Source organism: Pleurodeles waltl, chromosome 4_1 (assembly GCF_031143425.1).
Source record: "Pleurodeles waltl isolate 20211129_DDA chromosome 4_1, aPleWal1.hap1.20221129, whole genome shotgun sequence".
In the NCBI taxonomy this organism is placed as follows: Eukaryota; Metazoa; Chordata; class Amphibia; order Caudata; family Salamandridae; genus Pleurodeles; species Pleurodeles waltl.
This window is the reverse complement of record NC_090442.1, coordinates 235,464,926-235,487,281: the sequence shown is the minus strand read 5'-3', so window position 1 is coordinate 235,487,281 and position 22,356 is coordinate 235,464,926. Positions and strand designations below refer to the sequence as shown.

The 22,356-nt window shown below is 43.9% G+C and overlaps 1 protein-coding gene across 8 annotated transcripts in view; it reads left to right on the top strand.

Moving 5' to 3' along the window:
* The window catches only part of AMN1 (antagonist of mitotic exit network 1 homolog), a 458,308-nt gene that overhangs the window by 67,767 nt on the left and 368,185 nt on the right, over window positions 1–22,356 (top strand). For 2 of the 8 annotated variants that reach the window (XM_069228202.1, XM_069228207.1), the window contains exon 3: window positions 19,759–19,785. The exons of 4 other annotated variants lie outside the window; for them this stretch is intronic. In XM_069228202.1, coding sequence (XP_069084303.1) covers window positions 19,759–19,785 — 27 coding nt within the window. Of the gene's footprint in view, window positions 1–10,038; window positions 10,099–19,758; window positions 19,786–22,356 lie in introns of all 8 variants that reach the window. 2 more of the 8 variants (XM_069228206.1, XM_069228205.1) reach the window with 1 other exon arrangement.

The window sequence follows — 22,356 nt, the reverse complement described above, 5'->3', positions numbered from 1 at the left end:
CACCAGCCCCCAACTCGTCTGCCAGGAGGAAAATAGCCCTGCTACTCTCATCAGAGGGGAATCATGTACGGAGGGTGGGAGCGATCCCTGGAGGGATCGGCCACACAATTAAAGTCGCCCCCCATCACTAGAGGGAACTGCAAATAGGTGGCTAGGAGGCCCGATAGGCGAGTAAAGAACTCACCCTGGTCCCAGTTCGGGGCATAGACATTGATCAACGCTAGATCTCTTCCCTCCAATCGACCCTGGATTGCTACAAAACGTCCCTCTGGGTCTATGAGCGTGTCTAATAACTGGAATGGAACCCCGGCTCTGATCCAAATCAAGGCGCCCCTGGCGAATGCGGAATAAGAGGTATAGTATGCCTGGCCCCTCCACCTCTTCTGCAGTGCTAGCCCTTCAGCCTGGGTTAAATGTGTTTCTTGGAGCAACGCAATCTGAATCCCCCTCCGCTGTAAATGTGAGAATACCTTATATCTCTTAGACATTGTGTGCATGCCCCGTACATTCCATGAGAGAAATTTATAAGTGCCTAACGACGCCATAACTGTGTTTTAATCCCCGTCTGTGACATACCCCATGCAGAGCTAGCAGATATCACGAAGATCCCTACTTTCACATTATATAACAACAGCAGACCAGTGTTAAACATCCACCACTCATCACTCCCCCTAAACAAGCCCCAACAATTAACATCCCAACTCCCCTTCCCCAGGACAAAAGTTCGAACGGCTCTCATCCAAACTTCGCGAAAAGTCAACTAGATTATCAAAAGTGGGGTAACTCCTAGATCACAAAAGGAGTGGGCCATCGCTCTAATCCCCACTACCGGATTGCAAGATATAGTAGTACTTGTGGACCCCGGTCTCATCCAACTGGCGGGTACGACCGCCATAGTGACAGCTAATACGCCCACCTCACCGGCCTCCACGGTGCCTGCCAGGGGAGGCTCTCATTACCAGGACAACTGGCGCAAGCGTAGTTCGATGGGAGGATTCTCATATGATACAGTCAGAAGTGCCCGGTGTTATGGCCGGGCCCGATCTGTCGGATACTTGGGAAGTCTCGGATTCAAGGTCCGAATCAGATGGTTCACAGTCCGCAGCAGGCTGTACTTGGGATCCGCGATCAGAGCCGCTCAATGAGGCTGCTGCCTCCATGGCTTTTTGCCTCTCAGTTTGCATCTCCACAGGCGAGGGACTATTTACTATACGGGCCGTGTTGCGTTTTGCCCTTCTCCTCCGTCCATGTTCAGGTCCCTGTGCCGGAGGACCATTCCCCTCATGTGGACGCAGATCAAGCCATTGCCATACTTCCTCCGCCGTAGTGAAAAATGTGTACTGTCTTTGGTCACTACTCTAAGCCTCGCCGGGAACAGCATGCCATATTGTAGACCCAATTGGCGCAGTTTCTGTTTTGCAGCACCGAAGGTGGCCCGTTGTTTCTGTACTTCCCGGGAGAAGTCTGGGAAGATACGAACCGTGTGATTGTCCATTGTGCGGTCCCCTTTGGTCCTGTTTTGATGCAACAGGTAGTCTCTATCTCGGTAATGAAGAAGCCTAGCTATTATAGGTCGCGGGTGGGCTCCCGGAGGGGGAGGACGCGACGGAACTCTATGTGCCCTCTCAATCGCAAAAAAAGGAGAAAGACCGTCGCCCGCTAATTCCTCTCGGAGCCACCTCTCGAGGAATTCCGCCAGGCCAGTTTGTGGAACACTTTCAGGCATACCAATCACTCGTATGTTATTGCGTCGCGATCTATTTTCCGCGTCTTCGGCCCTTAATTCCAGGGCCCTGATCCTGGTCTCCAACTGCTGTGTAGACTTAGTGGCATCCTTGACCTCCGGAAGAAGCTCTTTAAGTTGTCTGTCGGTGGTGGACACCTTTTCGGCCAGGCGGCGGTGATCATCTCGCAGTACTGTGAGATCCGTGGCCAAAGCATTGATTTTCCCCTCCAGTGCTACACGGGAAGCCGTTATAGCTTGTAGGACATCTTGAAGTGTGGGATCGTCACGACCCTCTCCTGAAGCGCCATTCCTGGGTTCAGGCGGATCTGCCTGTGCCTCAGCTAATGACCCACCTTTTTGTTCTATGTCCTTCCGGCGACCGACTTTACCCATCTTCTGGGGTATGGCTCCAACTCCGTCTGGGCGGGGGGCTCTGGACATCAACTCTCCTACCACTGCGTTGTATACTGCACTGCCAGAGGGATCGCCGACCTTTTTATTAGAGAGTTGCTGATTCTAGCGCTCGGTACACTTGGAAGAGGTTTATCGCCTTCCAGTGACAGCTGCTCTCCGCACTCTAGGCCGCTAAGAACCTCTGGGGGACATCACACGCCAGGTAGACAGGACCCTCTCTCTCCTCCCAGTCAGGGTGTGGACCTGTCGAACCAAGCAGCCTCACCGTTCGTGAAGGGCGCCTTCAAGCATGCATGACTCCCGTCCAGTGTCTGGGGGCCCCCTGCACTCTCCTGTATGTAGCACTGCGCATTTAGGGGGACCTCTGTAGAGGGGGGCCGTTTGCACCGTGCCCCAGAGCAGGCCAGGTTCGCCCCCTCAAGTCGCCGACTTCGCCCTCCTCGTTCCAGCTCACCTCTGGCGGTCCATGGAGTCGAGCCTCCCAAGAGGTACCCCCCGGTGTTGCCGTGCAGACTGCGATCAGACGTCCTCACAGGGGAGTTGCCAAAGGAGCTCTGGGGGAACCCCGGAATTATCGCTTCTCACCGTGATCCTCTCGGACCTTCCCTGTCGGTCGCCATGTTGTGTGTGCTCCGCGGTCCTGATCCAAGCACAGACTCAGTGCTGGGTCCCCCTGTTCGGCGGCGTGGGCCCCCAGAGGGAACCACCAGGTCCCCTTGTACTTCCTGTCCCCCAGAGGGGTGAGCGGGAAAGGATCAGGGAGCAGCTTTAGTGGATCGTCTGCCGCCGGGTACGCTGTTCAGATCGCGTCCGCCATCTTTTTTTTTTCCTTTTTTTTCGCGGCACTCCGTCGGCCGCCAATTCGGCCCCGAAACTCTCCTCCCTCCGGGATCGGACCCCTCAAAATGAGCCTTGGGACCCCTACGCACCTCCAGCCAGGCAAATGGGCGGGTTGGGGGTCCACTGCATTCCAGGCTGGACCGGAGTGGGGATCGCTGGCAGGAGCCTCACGGAGAGGCTTCCTCTGCCATCGGCGTCAGGCCACGCCCCCTCCTCTCTAAACCTTCATGTTATACACGATTACAGCGAAGTCCCTTGGGACTCTTCAGTACAGGAGTAAGTCCTTTTGATGAGGCAGATGAGCTTATTGATTTAGTCGGTGTCCCCAATATGGTCAACAGCAGCAATTTAGACAACCACCAGTGGCTGCATACAAGCACTCCACCAGTGGAAAATTGTCTGCCCGCAGCAAAGATGCAAACAGATATCAGTGACCACAATTTGGTACAAACTACCCACCCAACCCCCTGTCCTCTGACAACCAGGATTGTAGGTCGAATTGTGAACCATTGTTCAGTGGGCTACAATAGCATCAGACAAGTAAGTTCTTGATGTGCTCTCCAGAGGACACACTCCGGAGTTCCTTCAAATACCCCTCCAGCAGGGCAACCTCCCCCTCTCTTAACACAGCTCCTCAAAAAAGTATCCATCATGTCAATAGTAGTTCCAACACTTAAGAAGGGATGCAGATTCTATTCCAGTTTCTTTCTAGTCAAAAAACCCTCAGGGGATTAGCATCCCATTCTCGACCTACAAATATTGAACACATTTTTGAAGAAGCAATCTTTTTGCATGGTGCTATATTACACCTCCTCAACACAGGAGGTCATATGACCTCACTGGACCTGCAAGGGGCCTACTTTCTTGTCCTGATACACTCAAAACACTGCAAATTCCTCTGCTTCAAGGTACCCTGTACCGACTTGTAATTCTGTGTTCTTCCATTCGAACTGAAATCAGCCCCCAGAATTTTTACCAAGATCCTAGCCCCAGTAGTAGCTCATCTCAAACAACAAGGAATTCCAGTCTTTCCATACTTGGACAATTGATCATAAAAGCTCCTACAGGTCAACAAGCATCAACAGCCAAATGCCTAAAGTAGATAAATCATGTCCCCGTTCTACTGGCACTTTCAGTAAACAGAGTAAAACTGTTTTTGGTTCAGCATGGATGAGACATCCGCCCTAGTTTTCACATAATCTTGCTCCACAAGACCATTCATTGGCAGGAACATCATAGGGTGCCTTTTCCCACTCTGGTATTTCAGGTTGCACCTTGGAAACTGCCTTTGACTTTTTGCCAAAACTTTTTCACTTTTAAATCTTTCACTTTGTATCTGCTTAGCTTCAAACTAAGAGGGAATAAAGCTAAAGCATGCAAAGAATGCAACACTCTTAGTCTGAGTAATGAATTTATTAAGGCACTTCCCAGATCTCAAAAGAGGACATACAAAAATATTAACATGAGCATTTAACTTGAATGCAGCAAAACACATACTGTTACCAAAATAATCACAGCAGTTGAATAATGATAGGCAGAACAATTGCAGTGCATCATCAATGGATATGTATGTATTGAATATATATATTTATGAATATATATATATATATATGTATATATGTATATATGAAAAAGAAAGCACCCGACTTGTCAACGCTCAATTATGGCGGTCTTGATATGGGATCGGGTATCCCATAAAATATTTTCAAATTTTCTCACCCAAGAGATCAAGACACCAGACGAACAGTTCCAAAATATATTAAGAAAAAAACAAATGGTGTTCCTCCCAACGCGTTTCAGCCGTAGCCTTATTCACGGGTGGGGGTGTGTAGCAAACAGGTATAAGTACAGATACATAAACATAAACAAAGGACTAATTTCACAATATATATATATATATATAGATATATATATATATATCTATATATATATATATATATCACTCTAGAAAAAGTAAGTGCCATCTTGTAAGGGTGTGTGTAGCAGAATGTCTACCAGGGGATACCATGTGTATATATAAACTAATCTTTAACAAATATCAATTTCACATATCATGTTATATCAACATATCTATAAATACATACCATAGATTCCAAAAAATATATTCAATATGTTGCTTGTTAATTAAATAGCCTTCCATTATAAACTTCATGTATCCACTAAGACTTAATACCCTTATCATGATTAAACACTCTTAAACTAAAGAACCCCAAAGAAATCATAAATATATCATAATAGAAGCTCGAAGACTCCAGGGTTATACTCAAGCTAGCTACCAAGATGAGTGTTCATTTCCTCACTTAGATTTAACCCAGTCGGTGACAAAGTCATGAATTTAATAATGTATTTTGATTCGAGAACACGTAGCATTTTTTGTCTATCTCCCCCTTGTAAATTTGGCTTGATTTGATCAAAAACCACATGTCAGTTGTTTTTCATCACCTTGATGTACTTCGTGAAAATGTCATGCCACAGGGTAATTACGATCAAAATTACAGATAGCTCTAACATGCTCCAACATTCTCTTTTTCGCCTTATGAATTGTACTGCCCACATATATCTTATCACATGGGCATCGTAAGCAGTACACACAGAATTCAGTGTTACATGTAAAGAATCCCTTTATAACATATTGGTTCTGGCCACCACCCCATGTTATATTTTTGCAGTCTTTGCTATATCTGCACGCTTTACAATGGTGGCAGCAGTAAAACCCCGAGATATCAGATCTTTCCTTATCAAGTTCGGTGCTGCTTCGCACCATATTAGGGCTGAGACTATTTCTAAGCGACCTGCCTTTACGAAAAGTTACTGCTGGATTCTTACCCACAAACTCATGGAGGTCTGGGTCTGTCTGGAGGATATGCCAACTCTTAGTGAGTGCTTTCCTCAAATTAAATGTTTGGTTGGAATAGGTCGTAATAAACCTGATTTTCTCATCCGTAGTAGTACGATGATATGTACAGTATAATAGTTCTGACCTTGTTATTTCCTCAACTTTTTCTACAGCCTGTCGTATAACATTGGTACTGTATCCCCTTTCACTAAATCTAATGCACATGGTCTTACATTCTTGCTGATATTTTTCATTGGTACTGCATGTTCGTGTCGCTCTTAAAAGTTCACTGTATGGAATGCTCTTAATCAAATTAGGGGGATGTGCACTCTTAGCATTCAGTAGGCTATTTCCTGCTGTAGTTTTCCTGTAAAGCCTGGTATGTACCTGGTTGTTCTCAACATTTAATTCAACATCTAAAAACTGAATAGATGTGCTACTGTGCTGCTCACTAAACTTAAGATTACATTGGTTGTTATTCAAAGTTGTCACAAAATTAAGTGCCAAATCAACATCACCCTTCCAGATGATAAAAGTATCATCTATATACCGGCACCATAGTACCACATTATCCTCATAGTTAACTATATTAGAGGATAATTGCTCCTCCCACCAGCCCATAAATAAGTTCGCGTAGCTGGGGGCGAAGCATGTACCCATCGCGGTACCCTGAGTCTGCCTGTATATTTGACCATCAAATAAGAAGAAGTTGTTAGTAAGACAGTACCAAATCATATTGCAAATCATTTCAGTATGCATAAGATATGATAGAGATCTTGCTCTTAAAAAATGTCTAACTGCTTTAAGACCCAGTTCGTGTTGGATACAGGTATAAAGGCTGGTAACATCTAAGGTCAGAAATAGAAAATCATCTTCCCAACCCAAACCATCCATCATTTTTACAAATTGTGTAGTATCCTTGACGTATGAGGGTAAGCATTCCACAAAGGGTCTGAGAAAAAAGTCTATATAACGCGAAGTATTTTCAAGTAACGAATCCATTAATGACACAATCGGTCTGCCTGGGGGATTATGTCCGTCCTTATGTAATTTGGGCAGGAGATATAATACTGGAATTCTTGGGTGATCACACTTCAAAAAAAGATATTCATCCCATTTCAGTATGCCCCTGTCTCTTCAGTCAGCTAACTTCCCAAGATTTTGGAGGCTAGACATCTTTAACTCTGCCTGATTGGCAGAGACATAACATTTGTGGTCACTAAGCTGACGTAATCCCTCCCCTAAATATTGCGTCTTATTTAGGACAACTACATTGCCCCCTTTGTCAGATTCATGAATTACAATATCAGGATCTTTGTTCAACCTCTCCAAAGCCATTTTTTGTTTCTTAGTGAGATTATCATATTGGACATTTTTAGAGCCATACCTCATTTTTTTAAATTGATTAATCAGATCTTTTTCAAACACCTAGATGGCTTCACTCTGAACAACTGGCACAAAGATTGATTTTGGTCTAAAGGGACTGGGGCAGGGTAACTCAGTTTCTGTACCCAAATTTAGTAAATTCACAAATGGATCATCATGCACAATCATATCATCATCCAGTGATGATAATGTATGTAATAGATCCACATCCGAAATGCATAGTTTACTGATGTTGTTAGTTTTTTCAACACCCCTATCAACCTTTACTTTATTTTTGTACCATTTTTTCAATTTCAGTTTACATGTGAAGTAAAAGAGAACAATCCGAGCCTGTACATAGTCAAAATTATTAGTGGGGCAAAAGGATAAACCTAGAGCTAATAAGCCTTCTTCCTCCTTAGTCAATAGTCTCTTAGACAGGTTAACTACAGTCATTGTGGAACTCTGCGTGCTCTTCTAGTCATTGCCATTGTCATAGGAGCCTCTTTTCTTTATTCTTGCCTTTGCTGCCCGGTTCCTCGTCCTCTGCCTCTCTGTCCTCGTCCCCTGCCTCTGGGTTGAAAATCTTTTCTCTGTTCTGTCCTTCCTTGGTTTAGGAGACGAAACTGTTTTAAAAAATTAGATCTGTTGGTACTAGTATACACATCCCTAGTTTGTTCAGCTGTAATCTCAGGTGCATCCGAAAGAGTTTCGTCCGACACATCACTTTCCTCTGTTAGTCCCAGATTGATACCAGATCTTTCATTATCACCTGGGAGTAATGGCTCCTTGTAACCCTCTGTGTACATATGATCGTATTTATGGTGAAAGGTAAGGATTCTTCCTGATTGATAATCTTTGTAGTCACGTATGAATTTTCTTTGTTTCTTGACAGTAATCTCTTCCTCAAATTTAGAGAGTTTTTTGTCCAAGTTATCCTTCACTTCATCAAATGTATTTTGTGATACCAAAGTGAGAATCAATTTGGTAGTTTTCTCAATCTCCTCAATAATTTGTTTCCGATCTTTCGACGCATATTTGATCAAGATCCTCATCATATTAAGGGAGCTGGTCTTAGAATTTTCAGCCCATTCCTCCAACAGTTCTGGATCAGGGTCTTCATACGAAGGGATTGTATAAATACGTAATCCCCTCGGAACACGTTCAACCTCAATGTATTGTTGAAAAGATTCAATCTCCCACCATTTTGAGAGTTCTTTTCTCATACGTTTCTCTAACTTGTCATACATGAGTTGTACTTGTAAACCAGAGCCCATGTTAGATCCTCCTTGTTTTGCATCTTTGTCATGAGTCTGTTGGGTAAAAAATAATTTACTAGATTTTTCTTTTCTTCGAGCTTCTAACGAGGAAGCCATTTGTTCTTTATAAAATTGAACACAATTTAACTATGGTGGAACTGCCCGTCTCATGGGCACTAATCCAAATAAAATATTATATTCAAATGGGCCCACTCCATACCACACACCATCTGCGTACACACCGATGAAATAAGTTCATATATATATATATATATATATGTGCAAACAGGAAAGCTAGATAATTAAGAATTAAAATGGATCACCATGGGGGGTTGACTTCTTCATCCTTGCCAACATCAAGCCGAAGAGTCCTGGACAACTGAGGCAGTAGGAGATCTTTCCAACATGGGATTTTTTACCTTGAGCCATGCATCTACGATCAGAACTCCTTCTAACTCAGTGCCAAGCCTCCCCACCTTATATACTTAAACAAACACAAGAGGAAGGTCCTGGAAACCTCCCCCTCCCTAGCCGTAAGTTATAAAATTCAAGTGCTGGCTGTGCTCAGTCCGTGTCAAAAACACACAAAGGAACGGGCCCTGCCCCGATGTGCATTCCAGAGACAGAAAAGCTGTACTTTTCCTTGATAGAAACATTCCCAGGGCCGAAGCCTTCTCTTATCATGCACCTTCCACATCCCACATGTTTTGTTCCAACACGGTGTAACCTTGTGCTAGGAAGAAGAGCATAAACACGTTCTGTATAGAGAACAAGCTGTGCATGGAAAACTTCCTGCTCCGCTGATGTGAAGGCATCTGAAACTAAGCTAAGTACAAAATGGAGTTGGTGGTCAAAATGTGGTCAGTGGTTAAATACAGATAGCATTACTCCCGTAACATACTGGTCTAAAAGTAACCCTTTTCATTCTAAACATTGTAAGTAGGTTAGGTATGCTTTGTACACAGCAACATAGCATTGTTATAGTACAAATCACTATGGGTATTTCACCTAAAATATTGCGTAATTGCCCAAAATCAGGTAACCAACTAAATAACCAGTCCCACCACCCTTTGTCAACATCTTGTCTTACTCCTTTCACAAATTCATGTAAAGCGTCAATATGAGACTGGAAAGATATAGAATGGTCCGATAGGTTAAAGCAGCATATTCCCTCAAACTCTGAGCAGCCATGATCATGCTTCAAGAGCAAGTAGTCAATGGCTGCCCTGTTTTGCAATGCAGCTTTTCTAGTGCCTCATATATCCAGTAGCAACTTGGCTAATGCGATGGTTGTGTGAACTGAATTTCAGAGTCACAGTCGTAGCTGAATTGAACTGTTTACCTTGGATAGCGGGTATGTACAGAGTGATATGGAAACATCATGAGTCCTAACTGCGTAAAAGCACACAGTCCACCTGTTATATTGGCAGGAATGTGTGTTTAAGTGGTATTTACACAAGAGAACAACCATCCCACTGGTAGTTTAATGTGCTTAATGTGGCTAGCAGCAGTCATAATATGTTGGCAAGCATGCTATTATTCACATTCTTACAAGTTTTATCGTTTCTATGCTGACACAGTACTTGTTGTTCCCACAGGATGTCTTGAGGACACTCCGTTGTTGTCTCCTGGCACATTTGAGCACATTTTCCAATTTTGTAAGTATCACAAGTTAAGGTGTAGCAGACATCACCAGTAGTACTATTGTAAGTAACCACATGGGTCAGGTTATCCCCTTTTTCATCCGTTACCTCTTGGCAAAACCTGCAGTACTCATATATGGTAAAGTGTGACAACACGTCACTTTCTTGAACTGCTCCATCTCTGTTGGTGGCATTAAATATTTGAAGCAAAACACTGACCGGAGTTGGTATGGCGACCAAGCACGTAGAAATTACATCAATAGTACTCTTCACCTTTGTTATACAGAAATCTGATCTGTTGAGCACAGCTCGTGCAGATAGGTCCAAGTATTTTAGGTCAAGTGCAATAAAGGTGTCGATCGGCACGGTATGCAATCACTTTGGAGATGAGGGCTTTCGGTCCCTCCCTACCCCACACGCACACACCTGAATACTGTCCAGGCGGTACAAGCAACACAGACACCGTACAGTATGATCTGTAAAAGAAACAAGTATGATCATTCTCGCAAATAACATTTATCAACTGGTACATGTTCCCACCTGTCCTTTCCTGGTTTCATGATTTTTAGTACATTGTCCTGACCCTTGGCTATAACTTCTGCTGGTTCAGGAGGACAATTTTGGGATTCTACCCACACCTTAGCACCAGGGTTTTTGTCAGTTGAGCCAAAACCTCCCTCTCCACGCACTGTAAAAAGGGAGGGGGCCGTCCCCTTTCTAACTATCACTCCATACACAGGAATTATTATGATTTGCGAATTCTGTCTCCACATTCTATTATCAAGTAGGTGTCTCCAAAGGTCAAAAGGATAACTTTAAGCTCTCCTTGGTAATCTGCATTGATCACTCCCCCAAAGACCTGAATACCTTTGAGTGCCATTGGAGATCGGGGAGCAATTAGTCTGAAATCCTCCGGGGGAATCTGTATTCCAACACCTGTTTGAAGAAGTGCCATGTTTCTTGGTTTCAGTCTGTGCATATTCAAAGCATGTAAATCAAGACCTGCGGATTCTGGTGTGGCTTGGTAAGGAGCTAAAGCACCTGGTTTTATTTCCCAATACATGATACTGTTGGTCGCTAAATGGGGTTGTATATGTAATGCTGGGGGTCACCATTCGCTTAAAAGAGGTTTCTGCATTTGTCAAAGGTATTTTATTCAAAACTTGATAGGCTTCATTTAAAAGCTCTCCAGTTTCTCAAAGTTCCATCTGATAATTTTCATAATTGGGCTTTCAGTAAGCCATTCTTCTCTCAGTCATTCCTGCAGCTTGTGGATAATATGTAATATGATAAATCCACTCAATATTGTGTTGTGAAGAATAATCTTGCACCAATTTTCCTTTCAAATGTGACCCGTTGTCACTTTGGATTTGGAGTGAGACTCTGTGATACAACATTAACAAGTCCAGTGTCTTTATAGTGTTAAACTGAGTGGCACTTTTGCAAGGAACGGCAGTCAGGTAACCAGAATAAGTGTCCACTACTGTGTAGGCGTATTGACACCCGCGACTAGTCGGTAGTGGCCTAATGTAATCAATCTGCCATATCTGCCTCGGCAACTTCCCTTTCCCTAGCTGATCTTTGACAGTTTGTGGATCAGATCTCTGTTGTGTGTGTTGACAAATAGGACACTGCATGATCATTGTTTTTATCAAATCTAGGGGAATGTGCATCCCAATAATCTCTGTCCACCTGTTAGTGGCCTTCTCTTCCAGATGTCCACATTTTTGGTGCGCCCACTTAGCCATCCCCACCAAGTCGGAATCCTGTGTCGCCACTTCTGCCGCTGAGATTTTGACTTTGTAGTCTGCAATAGAAATAAACCATTTGTTCTACTGAATCGGTGGGACAGTGGGCGTCTACATGATACACAGTAATGGTACTTTGCTCTAGCATTTCCCAAATTTCTTGCCACAATTATTTGCCCCGCACCTCCTTGGAATGTTTTTGTCCGTTATGTGCATGCCATGTGGGAAGCCAGGTGGCTTGATAACAGCCATCATCCAAGTATAAAGTCAGACCCATCACAATGTCAATTCCCAGTATAGAATCTCGGAGGAGCACAATAAAAACAGTATATTCACTTTTTGGTTTGCCAGTAGACCAACATTCAGTATTAATGTGAGAGGTCCCAGGCAATTCTTATTTCAGTGCCTGATATGTAGCATACAGTTCTGGATATTGACTACTCTTCCCTTCTCCTGTAGTGGATAGCAAGTTCTTGGTGACAAGGTTATATGACACTGCCTTCCAATGTCTTTTGGCACCCACATACTTGGCTGAACCATACATGCTTCCTATCCTCAGGGGACAAGGATACAAATGGCTCACCCCGCCTCACTGGTCACTAATTTATCTCTGTACCTCCTGCACCCTCTCATCATCCTGCATGGGGGCCTGTGCCATCTGTTCATGTAGGGCTACTGCCCCTGGTGGTCCAACTCAGGCCCTGTCCTGTACGTACCACTTCCACTTGATTATGCTGGGCTCTTGTGCTTGTCCTATATGGTGAGTTTTAGGTGAACTCATTACCCACTGCGTTATTGGAATCTCGGGTCTCAGAATCACATTATGACCTAAGGTCATTTGCTGAGTATCCACTAGAGCAAAGTAACACACAAGCAACTGTTTCTCAAAGGAAGTATATCGCTCTCCAGCATTTGGTAGCTTTTTGGTCCAGAAACCCAAGGGCACCCTCTTTTTTCCCTGTTTTTGCCACATGCTCCAATTTGCATATTGCCCCTGAACAGTTACATGTAACTCAATGTCTTCTTCCTGTACTGGCCAAAAGTCTAAAACCTGTTGAATCGCCTCCTATGTCAAGTCAAACACGCTGCTGCTGCTGCTCTCCCCATTCAAACTCCTGTTTCTTTCTTGTCACTTTGTAGAAAGGGGCCAAAATCTGACTCAAATGAGTAATATGCTGTCTCCGAAAGACAAACAATCCAATGAATCGCTGAGTCTCCTGCTTATTACAAGGAGTGGCAAATTCTAACATCTTTTGTTTTGCCTGCGGCTATACTTCTTTATGTCCCTAATTCAACTGAATTCCTAGAAACTTCACATTTTCAGAGGATCCTTGAGTCTTATCTGGATTCATCATCCACCCTTTGCTCTGCAAGGGTTCTATAACCTTGTCCAACTGAGTCTGTACCTGTACTTGTGTCTCTCCCTTAATCATCACATCATCGATATAATAAGACAATTGCACCCTTGGAATGACAGATACTTCATCTAGGTGTTCTGCCACCAGCTGGTGACAGATGGTGGGGCTATGTAAATACCCTTGGGGCAGTCTTAGCATCCTGAATTGTCTGCCATTTTTACAAGAAACTGAATTGCTCCTGACTCTCAGGGGCCAATGGTATAGAAAAAAAAAACCATTCACAATATCAATGGTTGCATACCAGGTCCCTTCATGTTTTTGTATTCTCTCAATCAAAGTGATGGTGTCGGGGACTGCAGCAGTTAAAAGGGGTGTATATTTGTTCAATTCACGGTAATCAATTGTCATTCTATAGCACCCATTCACTCCGCGCACGGGCCACAGAGCATTGTTCTACTCACTGATGACTGGAGCCAACACACCTGCCTCCAGCAACTCCTGCATAGTCTCACGTATTTCCTCATGCTCTCCCAGAATTCGGTATTGTTTCAAATGAACCACTTTCGTTGCTGGGGGTGCCTTCACTGGGGGAATCTTCAGATAACCCCCCGTCTCTGCTGCCACTGAAATATATTGCTTTGATCCAAATTGATAACCACCATCATTCAAGTATAAAGTCATACCCTTCAGAATGTCAATTCCCAGTATAGACTCTCAGAGGGGCACAATCAAAACCGTATATTCACTTTTTGGCGTTCTCCCTATTTTCATTTGAACAGTAGTCTGCACTGTGGAGTTTGGTTCCACCCAACCCTGTGATGGTGTAGTGCTGACTTGTAAACTTTTTTGGATTTCCTTATATTAAAAAGGCCTCCACTTCGGTGTCAACTAAAGCCCTGACCCTTTGAACATTTTTATGCTTCCAGTGAATTTCTAAATCAACATGACGTCTGTTATCTTTATGAGCCCATCCCTGTACCGGAGCTTGGCCTGCTTCCTAATCTGATTTTAAACCTGTCAACTTTTGCCCAAGTCAGGTCTGAATGTATGCTCTCATATCTGTGAGGAGATTCCTCTCCTTCCCTGTTTTTAGCAGTTAACCAATCACTGTCCAAATCTTCTTCCTCTTTCCCTCTTGAAGTAACATTTTTCTCCCTCACTTTTCCTTTCTCCTGCATCTGTGGTTTGCCCCAATTCACTAGTTTATTATCCTGCTTGTTCACTTTCCTGCTGCCCTCCGTTGTGCCCAACCCTCGCTTACGGTCCACAAACGTTTGGTATCTATCCCATCAATCTGCTCCATGTTAACATCATCCTTCAGTAATGTCATAAACATGTCTCTCCTAGATACTCTGTTATTTTCTATGTGACCCTTAGACCTCAAGGCTCTCTCAGGTTTTGTCCAGTCTCCAAGCTCTCCTAACTCGCAAACAGCCTCTAGTACATCTTTCAATGCCTGCCCCATCTGATTAATTAGGAGAACCGTTATTACCTGCTTGTAAGCTGGAGGAGCAAGACAAATAATTTTATTTCGTACTGAAACTGTCAGTGGAGCAGCTGACAATTTGTGAGCCTCATCCAAGAGAATAGCAGTTTTCATACTTCTTTAATTCTTTGCATAGTATCTCTCAATGTGTACCAAGGCTTTTCATTTGGCGGCCAGTCTGATAATTCGGGCTATATCCCACAACAGCCAATTGCAACAAATTAGTCGCTCCTTGATTCCCATAACCTATAAACTGCTCTTGTATTATGGGATCAGTGCTAAGAGTAAAAAACTTCCTTGCATCTCCCTCATCCAGTGCCACCCCAGAAGCTCCCATGTCAAACAACTGTACCATCCACGTAAGCAGTGCTTCCCCATGTTTTTGACGAAACCTATCCATAATGTCATTAATCTCCTGCGGAGAATAATCTTCTAGGGAGAGCATCTCAACTCTGCCCCAGGTTTTGTGGGGTGCACTGTATTTTCCTTCTACATATAGGCTGTGCACAAACCACTTTCTGTTTGCCTGGCTCAAGCTGGCCCCTACCTTTTTTAACCAACTCATCACTGGAATCAAAGAAATCTGTGGTATCCCAGATAATGGCATCCCAGATTTCTGGACCCCAATTTAACCCTGCTATAGCAATAGCTACATTAACTTTCTTTTGATTGACTCTACCCCTATGTTTGCAATATCTGTATTGGGGAATGTGAACAGCTGCCTTTTCTGCAACAGATTAAAAAGTATCCATTTTATCCTGCAATAACTTATTCTGACAAGACTCCTCACCCATGCTCACAAAGCACTGCACAACACTGGACCAGAATACCTCAAAATACAGCGCTCCTTCTACACCCCGCCCTGGCATCTCCGCTCCACCGACCTCGCCCTCGCAACTGTCTTGACTCTACCCCTATGTTTGCAATATCTGTATTGGGGAATGTGAACAGCTGCCTTTTCTGCAACAGATTAAAAAGTATCCATTTTATCCTGCAATAACTTATTCTGACAAGACTCCTCACCCATGCTCACAAAGCACTGCACAACACTGGACCAGAATACCTCAAAATACAGCGCTCCTTCTACACCCCGCCCTGGCATCTCCGCTCCACCGACCTCGCCCTCGCAACTTTCCCAGGCATCCGCAGAACTACAACTGATCATTCTCGCACCTCGCTGCCAAAATGTGGAACACTCTTCCCACCCACCTGCGCCAGACCAAAGACCTCCTTACCTTCAGGAAACTGCTCAAGATCTGGCTGTTCGAGCAGTAGCAGCACCTCTCCCTCCCCGTCCTCCCACCCCCATTCAGCGCCTTGAGACCCTCACGGGTAAGTAGTTCGCATTACAATTTCCTGATTGATTGATTGGCCGCGTTATTATTAGCTTCAACTACGTGCTCCTCCAGTTTTTGATTTTCTTGTTCTAACTGTGCACACTTTTCATGTATTTTTCTATAAGCAGATAACAGGATCCAGCACTGTCTGTCTAAAATAGATAAATCACATCCCTGTTCTACTGGCACTTTCCGGCACTTTCTGTAAACAGCGTAAAACTGTTTTTGGTTCAGCATTGATAAGACATCCACCACAGTTTTCACATAATCGTGCTCCACAAGACCATTCATTCGCAAGAACATCATAGGATGCTTTTTCCCGCCCTTGTATGTCATTTGGCTCCTGGGAAACCGCCTTTGACTTTTTTTGCCAAAATTTTCACTTTTAAATCTTTCACTTCGTATTCTGCTAGTGACTACACCAGATTATTCTGCTTAGCTTCAAACTAAGAGAGGACAAAGCTGAAGAACACAACACTCTTAGTCTGATTAATGAATTTATTAAGGCACTTCCCAGATATCAAACAAGACATACAAAAATATTAACATGAGCATTTAACGTGAATGCAGCAAAACATGTCCAGATACTAAAATAATCACAGCAGTTGAATAATGATAGGTAGAAAAAGTGCAATACAGCAGCAATGAATAAGTATGCAGTGAATATATATATATATATATATATATATATATTTATATATATATATATATATATATACACATACACACACACACACAGCAAAGCTAGATAATTAAGAATTAAAAGTGCATCACCAAGGGGATTGACTTCTTTATCCTTGCCAACATCAAGCCGAGGAGTTGGATGGCTGAGGCAGTAGATCTTTCCAACATGGGATATTGTACTCTAAACCGTGCGTCCATGTTCAGAACTCCTTCTTTCTCAGTGCCAAGCCACCCCATCCTATATACCTTAAAAAACACAAGAGAAAGGTTCTGGCAATCTCCCCCTCCCTTGGCGTAAGTTATGAAATTCAAGTGCTGGCTGTGCTCGGTCTGCATCGAAAACACCACCGATGTCCATTCCAGAGACAGAGAAGCTGTACTATTCCTCGATGGAAACATTCCCAGGGCCTTCTCTTATCATGTACTTTCCGCATCCCCCATGTTTTTTTTTTTGCAACACAGTGTAACCTTGTGCTAGGAAGAAGAGTATAAACATGTTCTGTACAGAAAACAAGCTGTGCATGGAAAAAAATACCTGTGCTGCCGATGTGACAGCATCTGGAGCTAAGCTAAGCACAAAACAAGAGAGCGTGTTCAAAATGGTGTCAGTGGTTAAATACAGATAGCATTACACATGTACCAGGGATGACCAACCTCCAGACTTGCTAAGCAGGACCAGCATTCTTTACGATGAGTGGGAGCTAGACTCTTCCATCGGTGGGGCAAGCCAAACTTGGACCTATTCGCTGCGAAGGAGAACAAAAAATGTCTGTTCTTTGCAAGTTGGACTCACCAGAAACTCATGGGGGAATGCATTTTCAATGAGATGGTCAAGAATCTATGCTTACGCTTTCCCCCTGATCCCATTGATCCTAAATGTGCTCCACAAAATGAAGAGGGAGCCTTTCAGACTTCTCTTCTTAGCCCCCTAAATGGCCTAGACAGTTCTAGTTCATGGAGCTCCTACTCCTCTCGGAAGCAACCCCATGTCTGACTCAAGCTGGCATCAGAATTGTTGACCGTGAAATAGGGCCCGGTCCGGCATCCAGACCCAACATCGCTACACTTATCAGCCTGGCTCCTGAATTCAATGGATGCTACACAGTAAACATTATACCATAATGCAGGGAAATTTTTGCCAACGCAAGAGTAAACACAACCACCAAAACTTATAGCTGAAGTGGAAACGCTTCTGCCTTTGGTGTGTGGATTCTAATGTCCACCCTATCAGATCACCGCCGGAGCAAACCCTCCCATATCTGCTCCACCTGGCAAGATCATGCTTGACTTATTCTTCCATAACAGTGCACCTGGAAGCAATTTCCATGTTAAGACGCTCCAGTGATGCACCGCCTTTGCACATGGTAAAGCAGTTTCGCAAAGGCCTCTTCGGGATTTTTTCTCCTGTATGAAAACCTTCACTAGAGTGGCACCTGAATGTAGTGTTGGGACAGTTAATGAAACAACCATGTGAGCCCATCCACAGGGCACAAATGATATACCTTACTTGGAAAACTGCACTTTTACTGGCTAACATCTGACAAAAGTGTAAGTGACATTCTTGCCTTTATCATCAATGAACCTTTTCTTCAATTCACTTCAGACAGTGTAGCACTTCGAACCAATCCTGAGTTTATTCCCAAGGTGCCGTCGCACTTCCAACGAGGGCATGAGTTATAGTTATTTGAAATAACTGTAACTGCTGAATTTCTAAGGTTTTGTGGGGGTAAATTCAGAACCTAACTTTAACGTCCTTGTAATTATATATTTTTTTTTTGGTAAATAAAAATATACATCTATATATATCTATATACATACATATATAATATAGTCCTAGTCAACACGCAGAACTCACTGGAGCTTGCCAGCGGGTGACTTGTCTTTTACCGTTACATACCCAAGGCACCTTACGTGGACAACAGTGCAAGGGGGCAAGCATTTAACCTGAATTAGATGGTCGGTGTCATGTGAGTTATATAATTGACATGCAGGACTGTGCTAAATGCTCAGGGGGGCTACATTATTTATTTAAGACTATTACTGTGCATGAAGATCGTATGTTTGGTGCACTCCAGTGGGAAATAAATATTACAAAGCAAAACTCCAATGAATTCAAAACAAATGAGATTGTATTACAAATGTGCCTTTATTTTGAGGCAGATATGCATATATTGGAGAGATGTAAGAAGGGAGAGACTGGAAAGACGGCTTGTGAGGTATTTTTACTGCCGTCGTCTCACGTACAGAGAATATATACACATTAATTCAAGCATTTCGTTTTTCAGTTGATAAGGGCAGCGTAAAACAGCCGAAATGCGTTCTGAATTGTTTGAGCAAAGAGCACAGTTCTTGTGAAAAGAAATGATTTATAATTTGGACCAACAAGGAAACTTTGGATGCTGCTGAATAAACAGCATTACATCTACGTTCGAGAGCAGGTTTTTCTCTTTATAGAGAGGAATTTGGCTGGATGTTGAAGGCGCATTGCCGGTATGCGACGAGTCCGCTAATTTGACTAAAAGTGCACAAAGCGAGGTGGATAGCACATACAAAACATGAATTCACGCATGCTTCGGAAATTAGCCTTTCATTCAACATGTGATTATTATATACTATGTATACCTATTTTTATGAATTAAAATCATTACAACTATCCATGATATCCCTAACAGTAACACATATACACGTATAATATCAGGAGGAAGAGAAGTCATAAATTATAAATTTAACATGAAATCAATACTTCCTGATTTGTTGGTCGAGCTTTCGCGCTGCTTTTCGACATGTCATCTGTTCTGTGGGGTTTAACCATGCCCATTTCACGTCCATCACTTTCATTCGTTCCTAGGCCTGCCTTTCAAAAATCCCTAGATGTCTTTGTTAAATGCCTAAAATTTGTCACACCTTGAGGCTGTTATGTTACCACCTTGGAGGCTGACCCTGTTACATGGATTATTGCACAATCAGCCATGTACCTTAGTGTGACACCCTATTTTTTTTCTTTTGACTTGCCGCTTCACGCTGATGGTGATATGTTGTTTGTCCCTCTTTCTTGTTTTCAGGGATCTTGCTGTACCTTTGCGTTGTCTGTGAGTTCTTTTTTAACTTTTCTTGCATTTTTATGTAGCGCGAATGTGGCACGAATGTATTGGAATGCTTTATTTTTTTTGCATTTTTATGTAGTGCAAATTTGATACAAAGGTATTAGAGCGCTTTACATGAGCACTGGTTAAATTGCACAAGATCACATTCCTTTTTGGTAGCAAGGGGAGATTAAGGCCCTTATTATGATTTCGGTGGTCTTTTCTGAAGACCGCTGAAGCCGTTGCAGCCAGCAGACTGCCATATCACGAGTACAGAATGGACTTCTGCCCATTTACGGGCAGAAATCCGACTTGTCGTCCTGGCCGGAGTCTGGTTTGAAGAGGCAGTTCCAGCACCTCCACGGCAACAAGACTCCGATATGAAATATGACGTGGCAGAGTCCTGTACAGTGGTGCGGTTCTGACAATGAAAAATGCCAGGACCAATTCCCTACCAGACGACCACCTCTCCGGAAAAGTTGATAGTCCGAAAGAGGGGAGAGGGATGTGGGGGGTGCATGTGTGTGGTGTGTGAGTGTATGTGTGCCTGAATGTGTGTGAGTAAGTACATGTCTGTGTGCGTGGAGGGCGTGTGTGTGCATGTGTGTGGATGAAGGGGGGGTGTGCATGAGTGTAAATTTTGACAGGAGGTGTGTGCATGTATGCTGATGAGTGGGGGGCGCGTGGGGTTGTGTGGACGTGTGTATGTATGTGCCAGTGACAGGAATGGGAATTTCTGTCGCCGGGTATGTGACCGCCAGGCTTTTCATGGCAGGCAACCGCCGTGAAAAGCCTGGAGGTATGCTGCCTTATAATGGGGCCGGCGGCCTGAGGCGGGCCAATCGGTGTTGTGGCACTTTGGCTTCGGCCAAACCCCACAACTCATAATGCTGAGATCTTTACTGCCAGGCTCGTAATGAGGGCCTAAGTGATTTGCCCAGAATGACAGGATGTTGAGCCGTAGCCGAGACTCGAACTTTGTTCCCCAGCTCCAAAGTCGTCAGCTCTGGCCGTTCAGCCACATCCTCTCTCCTAGAATTCCTTGTCTGCGTGTTGGGGCAGTCTGGGAAGTTCTCTTTTTGTCATTCTCGGCTAGGTCGTGGTTCCTTCTGCTTCTCATCTTCGGCCCTTGAGGGGAAGTGGAGATTTTGTTAAGTGACCATAGGGTCCGACATGTAGGCGAGGGGAACTTGAGTCAGTACAAAGATGTTAGATGTGCACAGTTTGCACGTATAAATACCCGGTGCCGTATGCAGATGTAGAGAATGTGGCATAAGGACAGAGGTACCGACCTTGGACCTGAAGAACCAGGTTCAAATCTTGGGTTTCCCTCCACATCCAGTGATTCTGGGCAAATCACTAAATATCCCATGCTTAAAAAAACCTCCCGTGCCTTCAGTTGAGTTTGCGCTATATAAAACTGCAGAAAATAAAAACTGTCCGCCTACGTGCGTTGCGTCACACTTAACCTGGCAGTTGTTTTATATTGTTGTTTTTATATGTCCTCTGCTTATGAGCGGAATTAAAGGATTTATTTAGCTGTTGAACATTTAATGGAGCCATGTGCATGATCTACAAGTATGTAAAATAAGTGTCAGTTTTATGTTTGATTTTATGGCTCTTTTGAAATTCTAAACCGTTCACTTTCTAGCTGTCTCCCTGCATTGTGAATTATTTATCTCTCTGTGTATTGAGGCTCCTATGTGAGCGTTTTTGATGAAGGACTGCACAAAACGCTGCACTTTTAACTTGTATTTCCCCCAACCCGCACCCTTCCTGTTTCTCCTCCGTGCCCCATCTCGTTTCTTCTCCCCCCCCACCCCTCGCACCCAGGCTCTGTTTTCCCCCACCCACTGACAGAAGGAAAAAAAGCACTATGAAGCAGCGATGGCTGACCTCTTCAAAATGCTTTTTAGGTCGAGCATTGCAGCGCACATGCGCTGCTTTTCCGAGGGTTGGTGGGTATCTGGGCTTTTAACAACGCCCATCACTACCACTCGTTTGTGGGCTTGCCCTTCAAAAATCCTTTGATTACATTGGTAAATGGTTTACCTTTGTCCCTCCTTAGGGAGGTTTTGTTACCCCCTTGGCCATCGTCCCTGTGACATGGCTAATTGCACTTTTGCCGATAAGTTTAACTGCGAGTGAACTTCTTTTCCTTTTGTGTATCTCTTCACGCTGATGCTCATGGCGGCCGTGGTGCTGTGAATCGGCTGCCTTATGTGAAAGTGTTTAACTTTCAATTTTCGATTGATGTGGCAAGAAAAGTCGGGTTAGGAGTTTATAACGCTAATAGCTCTAACTCGAGCAGATGCGAGACCCATTGCATTGCAAATGCTTGTTTATTTAACTGTGCCATTTACCCCCGTTCCCCACCCCACCCGATTGCCACACCCATTAGCTCATTCTCTGTTGCTGTCGAGATCTCTCCTCTGTATGTACCCTCGACCTCGTGACATTACATTACATTGCAGTGCCTTTCACATGATTCTGCTTCTGGTGCCGCTGGGAAGGGATGAGCCTTTTACGTGATTTTGTTTTTAATGCAATTTCTTTCTTTCTTTTTTCTTTTCAGTT